At 37.4% G+C, this 9,487-nt stretch overlaps 1 protein-coding gene across 1 annotated transcript in view; it reads right to left on the reverse strand.

Annotated features, from left to right (window-relative positions):
• Positions 1 to 8,739, reverse strand: part of LOC104526300 (mRNA-decapping enzyme 1A) — a 29,263-nt gene extending 20,524 nt beyond the window's left edge. Inside the window, 2 exon segments of the mRNA XM_029085403.1 lie at positions 6,798 to 6,925; positions 8,701 to 8,739. Coding sequence (XP_028941236.1) covers positions 6,798 to 6,879 — 82 coding nt within the window. The 5' untranslated portion in view covers positions 6,880 to 6,925; positions 8,701 to 8,739.
• Between the last annotated feature and the right edge of the window lie 748 nt (positions 8,740 to 9,487).

A 9,487-nucleotide genomic window follows, 5' to 3' on the forward strand; every position in this document is an offset into this window, starting at 1 on the left:
TTCCCTGTCTCCATTACAAGACAAACTGCCAAGAGAAGAAAGCCTCTTCAAAAGCATACTTGCTGAAGAAATGAAGATAAGGAACCTATAATGATCTCTTAATGGGACAAATGATAAAAGTCACACTCAGTTCTTTCAGAAACAGGCCTACACAAGACCAGAAGCAGATCCAAATCTCAGTTTGGTGTACAGAGTATCAGGTTTTTTTCCATTCTGTACTACAGACAAGCAATCATAGGGAGTCACTGCAAAACATTAACAGTATCACAAAGATGTAAAGCAGATAATGAACAAACACACTTCGGCATCAACTTAGATATGGACCAACTGGCTGGAATGTTTACCTTCCTCTTTTTGAAAAGGACTCGTTTGTACTACCAGTTCAGCTGCCTTGCCCTAGAAGTATGTGTATGTGTCCCAACTGCAGTACTGTATTTAATATATTTCCTACATGCAGGCAATTTCAGCCATGAACATCCTTTTATTAAAAACAGAGTTGGTACTTACCAGTTCTTTTCAAATCTGTGATCTTTTTACTACACCCATCATAAACACTATCTGAATGTTCATGTGTCTAAGGGCATATCTTTCTACTGCAGTTCTTCTAACAGTTTCATCCAACAGAAGCCACTAAATTAAGTGACTCATTTTTCCATCTAGTTTAACACTTTCCATCCAGCTTTTCTGCACTGAATGCTGGGCATCTTTAGTAATCAAGTAGAAGTTTGTAATCATCATCAGCAATATCATTCAGCTGGATTCACACCACATTTTGACACATATGAAGTAAGGAGTAACCCATATGACAGACAAATCAGATTTCATAAAATCAGTCATCAGTTATCTTAATCTACATTCTTTTCTGACATGTGTAAATTTTATTAGAAACACTGACCCACAAATATTTATCCAAACATGTAACACTCAACTTCTCTCCAAACTTGACTGGATGAACCATCAAAACTTGATTGAAATTGCTATGGGAGAACAGAGATTTTGAGAAAACAAAAGTATTATGGAAGTCTTCCTGTTAAAGTCTAACAGCCAGATGACACCAAAAGGAAGGTCTCTTCTACATGCTGCTCCCATTGCTTCACAGGGAAGTCAGCTTACTGTTCCAATGCTGCCCAGTTAGCAGATCCGAATTAAGAGTGGGGATAGCCAAGTGCCACAGTGAGACAAAGGCTTTGCTCTTTGCCAACATACAATGAAGTTGCATCCCAAAGCTAAAGTTTCACTTCAGTTTTCATTTTAAGTAAGCAGAAAGAAGCAGTGTCACCACCCTTACATTCCCAGAACGTTGCCATTAACTCATTTACTACAGTTGACTCCTGTCCCTCATGTCAGCTGGACACGTTTTAGTGCAGACCAGTTCCTTGATGCTGGTTGCACACCACTTTCACAAACATGCTATCTAGCACAAGAGAGGTGGCAGAAGCAAGAAGCTGGGGTGCTTGGCACTCATCAGCAGTGCCAGTTTCAGAGATCCCAGACACTGTCATTCTCCTGCCTTCGGGAAGTTGGCCATTTGTGCAGATACGGCTTCAATCTCATTCAAAAAGATGATCTGTATAGAAGTTACTGTAACTAGTTGGAAGAGCTGATAGAAGACAGAGACATTTTATTTTACAGTTTCAGTGTAGACGTTGCTACACAATGAAGCAGAACAACTGGAAGTGCGGGACAGTAACCTTTCAAACTCTGGAAAGGAAAGACTCCTATTTTGAAATTCATCCTATAAGGTAATAATGCAAATCAACCCAACCTTACTCCCATAAAAGAAAAGCATATATATGCATCATTTGCATGGGTATATGCATCATTTTACACTTCATATAGAGTTTAAGGCATAAAACAATAAGCACATGAAGCAATCTCTCCCAAAGCTCATATTTCTCCCAGTAGCAAGGTTAGCTGAAACGCCACCTCTCTTCAGTCATCCTGCTCTAATAGCTTCCTCACTGAGATTCCTCATTCACTATTCATATTTTCCTCAATTCAAGTATTAGCCTGCAATATGATTTATAAATCATTAGAATTAATTAAAAAGTCCCTCCCTTTCTTATTGTTTTGAACATCTAAGGCCATTTCACAAATACAGTTTACAGCACAATCCCACAAGCAGTCACATTGGAGTAATTCAGCAGGTGGCAAACAGCACCCAAGATCAGAACACAAACTGCCATCTGACCAAGTACAGCGTGGAATGAGAGTGATCACTCTGCAACACTGAACCAGGGCAGAAAACCCCTTCCAGTTACAGTGCCATCTTTCAGGTCAAACAAAATATTTTTAGAACTTCTTAACAGCTTTCAGTGGTTCCTCCCCTCCCCCAGCTTGCATTGCTTCTGCTACAAAGGTATCAAGAACAGGCTCCTTCCTTATCTCAGACTAAACCCCTGGGTTAATGTGCTTGCTGGACAGCCATCCAGCCTCAGCAGTCACAGAGACATGTTATACTTAATGCACTGACAGCCAGGAACAAAGGTGATAAAGAGAGACTTTCCTCAGCAGTAAGGATGTCCTGTTTTGAAACCAGACACAAGCTCTCTCAAAGAATTTTAAAAGCCATTTGAAATAATTCAACTCATTTTGCTTTTGCTGTTCTGAACACAAGTTTCTTTAACTAATGGTAATACAACAAGACCAGAGGACAGCACTTTGTAACTGATTTTTCCACTTAAACATATAAACCTCTCCAATATTTTTTTGGTTGTTTTACTAACTCTTACCCTTGGACAGGAATAAGAAGCAAGGGGAAAAAAAAGCGCAACACAAAAAAACCAACAAAACAAAAACCCCACACCAAACAAGGACCATTTATTTTAATACCCAAGTTTTATTCTTAGCATCTCTCTTCAGCATCATGGAAATCAATCTGCCCGACCTCCCAAGTGAACTAGCTTGGATTAAAAATCCTTTTAATCAAGATCAACGCCACGCATACAGAGGGAAAGTTATAAACGAGAAAGACTTAGAAGAATACTTCTTGCAGACTTTAAGAGGTAAGTTGTCTAATGTTTAAAACTTTGACTAATTTTCCTCTGTTATTAAGCAAACTATCAGCCCCAAATTATCACATTACAGATTGAAAGGAAGTACTGAACTTTCAGATTGGACTGTTGTTATTGTTACTGGCAGAAAGATATGCATTTTTTATAAAGATAGTTTAACTTTCCACAAAATACAGACAAGAGGAAACAAGCTCAGATTCCTTTAGAAAAAGTGAATGGGATTCAGTGCTTCATTAACAAATACTCTGAATAATCAAAAGAATGTGCATGCATCCAGAGGGAAGGTTATACAAGGATCAAATGTACCCAGGAACACATATTCCAGATTAAGCAATAATAAATAGCACATTAAGTATGAAGTATAATCTAAAAAATTCTACCTTTTAAGAGGAATTCAATATTTAAAATATGTTACACTACTGAAATGAAAAGAAAGTTTTTGACTTAATTTCTTGATTTGCTCACATTTGGAGATAATTGCTTTCTTTAATTCTCTCTAACAATGAAAAGCAGAATATCTTCTTTTTCTATTTGCTACTGTAACTAGTATAATGTCTCACAGCTTCTTAGTCACACCCTCTGGCATTTTTGCTTTAGGATCTTATGCTTTATGCATAAATGGCGTAAGCTTTCAGGCAGCACTATATACAGCTTTTAAATTAGACACAGCCTTGCTCAGAATTTTGGGTTTAAGTATTCTTTTGGGACTTGAGCTGTACTGTGTAGCCAGAATGATTCTGAGAAAAAGTCATCTGGAGTTGGGAAAGATTTTGCCATTAATGACAAATATTAAAAAGCTATTATTTTCTGAGGGGGGAAGGCAAAGCCTCTACATGTCTTAACATCTAACCAGAGTAACAAATAGAACCTTCCCCAAATATAAGGTGCCATAATTTTACTTTGATCATCTTCTACTATTCCTACCATGCCCTGAGGAAGACCCCTATTTGTCACTGATCCTGTTGCAACCCAAATATACAGGCACAAAACATGTTTGTCTTTGCCAAACAGCAGTCTTCATAAACATGATTTTAGGTTTTTATCAGGTAGTCTGAACCATTTCCCATCTGTAAGCTAAGGAAATAGAACCATCAGTTCAATCATTCAGCATTCTTCTCAGGACAACCTCATCTTAAGAGTTTCCAATGATCACAGTAGATTTCCTCAAGCAGAGTACAAAAACTCACTCTACAAGAAACGGGACTGTTGCCAACACTGTATAAGAGGTAGTTTTCCCCTGTACAACCTAGCAGTCCATCCTCTTTCAGCCATTAAAGGATCTCATAACTTCACATTAAGCCCTTAGAGGCACACATTACATTAACTATTGGCTTAAAACTCCTATTTGAACTAGTCCCAAAAATGCAAAGGTTTTTCAGGCCAGCAGACTGCTGAGCAGAAGTGGACACCTTTCCACATGAAAAGAACTTGGACAAGAATCCCCCAATCTACCCCACAAATAAAACACACACATCAAAATTAATCTGCAAATTCAAATCAGTCCTGAAGGGGGTTTTTTTGCTTTTTTTTTTTGTTTGTTTGTTTTAATTCACAAATACTACAAATACAACTTTAACACTGAACATTTCAATCACATAATTTGCTTTTTTTCTAACTAACTCAAAGGACAGAAAATTTGGAAAGCTGCACATAAGAAAATCCAAACAACAACAACTAAATGCAAAATGTAAAGGAGTTAGCCATGCTAAAATTGTAAGGAATAAAAATCTTAGATGCTGTTTTCTATTCTTTTAAGCTTGTATTTGAACAACGTGAACACTAGCAAAGCACACAAACTGATCTGCTGCTTATTTGCGACACTCAGGGAAATAACTAATGACATACTAACTATACTGAACATTTTCAATTTGCTATCAGTGTGGACTGTTTCTGGACATGATACCACTCTGTTCCAGGAAACAGGACACAGTGAAAAAATAAAGGATAGTTTCCAACCAAAGTTTTTAAAATGACAACGGGAAAGATGTAAGGGGAAAAAAAATACTCTCGATTACTTCAGAATGCAATTATTTCCCATATCCACTCTATAATATTTCCCTTGCTCACCTTTGTATGAATTCCTTCCTTCCTCATACTTTTCTATCTCACCTCTATCCCAACTTCTATGAGCCTCCCACACATCTTACACAGTGGTGTCCCACAGGAAAAGCAGAGCTTTTATCAATGACAGAAAGGCATATAATTAGCTCTAGGGGTTTCTAATGAACTTGCACACAGCCTACCTTCTCTGATTGCTTCCTTTAAGTGATTCCCTAGTCACTCCCACTAGCATACACCATGGTAATTCCACAGCAGCAGCTTGTTTCCTGATACCATCAGCAGTTCCAACAAACAAATGAATCAGCTTCCTGCTTCCCTTATGTCACCAATCTCACAACTGCAATTCTTTTCTCTACTGCCACCTCATCAGCCATCCTACCCCTACCACCATCGTCTACAGTTTCTCTTCCTTCCAAACCAAGCAACCTGCTTAAATATCCATCTCAATGCACCATTTTCTCCCCCTCCCAGTTTCTTGTCAGTCATTTACTTCCCTAATCTCCTAGACTTCTCAACTTACTGAGAAGTTCCAACTTTTTCCTCTGGATGACACTTAGAGAAAGATTGCTGAGACTATTAAACAGAGGAGACCACCTATCTTAAGGTGTTTTTTGTCACCATACTGGAATCTATTCTACTCCCCACAGATCCTAGAGGCTTTCCAAGGGGGAAACAGGAAGGGATTAACATTTGACTGTTCTTTTAGTACACTGAGGCATAGCCAAAGCAGTGTTCCTTTCTGTAATTCAAGGGGACATTCGGATAAGAAGACATCGCGGTGTTGAGGAAGTACTGCATGCAGACAGCATAAAAGTTCTGAGTAATTTGGTAAGGGGAACCTGTCACTAGGCAGACACAAACTAGTTTCAAGAATTTGACCTACAAAAAAGGACATGAAATGGTACCTTTGTGTCAGGAGGACCCTCTGCTCTGTGGGGTGCCTTTTATTTATCTACTGAAGTAATGTGAATTTCATATACACACATACTCCCTCCTCCTCTCTTTAAGGGTTACATAATTTATACTTTGAGCTACTTGGAGTAACAGGGTTTTTATCAAGTACCTAATTGGAACACAGTACATTGCGACTCTGAAGATTGACTGATGACACAAAACACTACTAGAATTCAAAAAGCAGCAAGATGCTGCTGACTACTATATTACCACTCGAGTATCCCAACACACAGGCTTGCTGGAGTCTAGACTCCAGGAAACTTAGTACAGACATCTGTCTCCCAAGTCCAAAATCTATTGTGGAGAAAGAAACCTTCAACCTAGTGCTGATCAATTTTCTCAACTTCCTCAAGCAGCTACTGATTAATATTTAATATTTCACTTGCAAAACAGGAAGCCCTTAGAACTGTTCTTGATGTTAAATACTCTCAAAGATCTATCAATCTTCACTATTATATCACAGTTTTTAATTAATGCTATAGCACTGTGTATATGTTTAGATCAAACCTATCAGATCATGAATTAAAAAGAATATAGCAATACTGAACTTTGTCAGTATATCCTCTTTCTATTGAAAGCAGGTGGTCATAATAATATAATACCACAGCTATTTAAGTAAATCTAGCACAGCAGACAGAAAACATCAGACTTTGCACTGGAACCTGCCACATTACATTATACTTGAAACAGACATCACGGTAATCAAAAGTGGTCTAGGTTATAAAACAGAACATGAAGTTTATATGGATTAAAGAAAGTTATACTCACAGCTAGCATTTCTGTAGAGAAGAAAAGGTTCATGGAGCTGAAACTCCAAATCTTTATTTACTGGTTCAACCAGGTTGTGCATGTTCAGTCGATTCACTATCGTAAAACCATGATAAGGAGAAGCTGACCTGTTGTTTGAATTAAAATAAATACAAGGATTAATACCTTGATCAACATATACAATTTTCTGAAACAGAGTTATGAATTAATCTTCTAATCCCCATTGCTTTATTAGCTGAAACTTTAGCACTCCTGAATCTTCAATAGTTGTTCTTGGCACAACAACTAATTTCAATTTAAAACTATACTTAACTCAAAGTAGGATTAGGATTAACATTACAGTTCCACACTGCTGAACGGCTACCACAAAAAAAAAAAAAAAAAAATCTATTTAAAAAAACTAGGGCAGGTCCAGGATTAAAATGCAAGTGTATTCAATACTTCACATAAGACAGTTTTGAGGCATTTTACAACCTTTTATTAGAGGACAAAAACCAAACCCCTTACAGAGCAAAATTTACCTTATTGTAAACAGGTGCGACAATTAAAAAAAGCTGTTATCTTAAGTAACATTAAATACACTTGGAGGGGAACCAGAAGCAGTCATTTCTTCCTAAAGGAAGCCTCTTAAAAGAAAGACTTAACCCAGTGTCCTCAAAGTAGACATTAAGTTATTCAGAATTGCATTGCTTAGTTAAACAATTTTTATTATCTAGATTTTTGCTAGACACCAGGTGGAAAAAGAAAACATCAAGCAAGCAAACTCTGGAAGTTCAAGATAGTTTTAAATCTGTTTCTTTTAGCTGCATGGATATTATTTCAGCATACTCAGCTGTGCCTTTAAGCAGTCAACACAGCAGCATGATAAAGGCAGGGTAAAAATCAGATATAATTAGCTGGCAAGTGTTAAGATTTTTGTAGCAATGTGACCATCTTTACCAAATGATCAACAACAAAATCTGTCAAGAGCTCCTAAGGAGAGGGCAAACAATCCTCACCATCATGACTTAGTCTTTTAATGTGCCTAACAGAACTTACTTGCTATGATCAGCTAGTCACAAGGAAACTTTTTGCTTAGCTTTTGGGTTTTTAGTTTGGTTGACTTTCTTACACTAAGTATTTCCAAGCCTGGAGCTAAAGCAAAGTAGACGGGAATCAGTTACTAGAATCCCTTTACAGTGCCAGGATAAAATACTGTAATGACTATGATGGTTTGTTTCAGGATGGGTTATGTCTGCATTGTTTACATTTCTCACATTCAACAGTGTTATTTCATTGTTAGATTTTTTATTTGCCTGTAATTTAAAACTTAAATCCATAATTGGTTTTATATGCTGGTTCTCCCTCTCATCCCCTTCCCCAATCCCACATAATTGGAAATTTCTTTCATGGATTTGATGAGGAAATAAAGTAGCCCCCAAAACTATACACTGGCAGATCTCCAGCTTTTAGACAATTTTGTCCATTTACAAAACTGTTGGGAAATGTCAGAAATCACGTTAGGACAGATTATATTATTTGTGACCTGTCTGGTTTTAATGATCAACTTTATGGATTTTAGCAGACAAAGGAAGACTGAGCGTTTAACAAACTCAATACATTAACAAATGCTACTGGATTAACAAAATAAGCTCAATAAATTAGGCTTTTGTGAGGATACATATGCAGCACTCAGCAAGTTTTATGATTTTTAAGGAGTATTTTTAGGTGCTTTTGACAGCTATTCCCCTATGTGCAGAGTTTATTCTTTACAAATGAATATGAAGATCTTAACAGCTGGGCAAATAAGTAATTATGAGTTTACTGGATGCAGTAAAACCAGTATGAAAACTACACATGAAGCCACCTGAGGTTTGTTTTCTTAAGGAGGGAAAAAGAAAAAAGCTTGCAAAAAACCCCTTACCTTTTGTACACAAATAAGGTCCCTTCTATGTCGGTTTTCTCCTACAAAAAACAGCAATTGCATTTACACAGTTATGTAGCTTTTGTATAGTATTTTAATTACAGAGACTTACAATATCTTTCTCTTTCCATAAGGAAAAGATTTTCCATACTAATAGGATTAAAAACATGACCTCTTTTCAGAAACTACTTATTTTTTCTCAGTAAGATTAGGTAATTAAACCCATTTCCAGAAGATTTTGTTCATGCTATCAATCTGATCATGTGAGATACAGTATTCCACACCTTTCCTATGCTGAGCCTGAGCAATTAGAACCGAGTATCTTTCTCACAACTCCTTATTTTAACTACAGACAGTCCATTTCTCTGCAAATACCAGACAGGTTGTCTTCCACAGCTGTTATTTAAGCGACGGCAATGACAGCACAGGCAACAACAAAACAACATAACTATGGACCGTGGCTCTGTTTCTTACTCTAACCTTTACCATGTGCTTGTGACCCTCAAGCACAGAAAGCTGCGTGCGTGTCCAGTGCTGCACATGACAATGGGAAGTTCCACATATTCCTGTTTCTATAGTTCTGGGATAACACTGGTGGTCAAACAGAAACTGCATTTTAACGCAATGACAAATGCTAACGCTTTTCAAATCCCACTCTTTCTGAATCAGAGCTTTGTTCAACACGCATGAGCAATAACAATAAACTACAATTTAAAAAAAACCCCAACAAACCGAAGTCAACTCAGCAACGGCCGCCAAGAGCAGAAGGAACCTGGAGCCCCGCAGC

Source organism: Antrostomus carolinensis, unplaced genomic scaffold (genome assembly GCF_000700745.2).
Source record: "Antrostomus carolinensis isolate BGI_N321 unplaced genomic scaffold, ASM70074v2 scaffold17030, whole genome shotgun sequence".
Classification (NCBI taxonomy): Eukaryota; Metazoa; Chordata; class Aves; order Caprimulgiformes; family Caprimulgidae; genus Antrostomus; species Antrostomus carolinensis.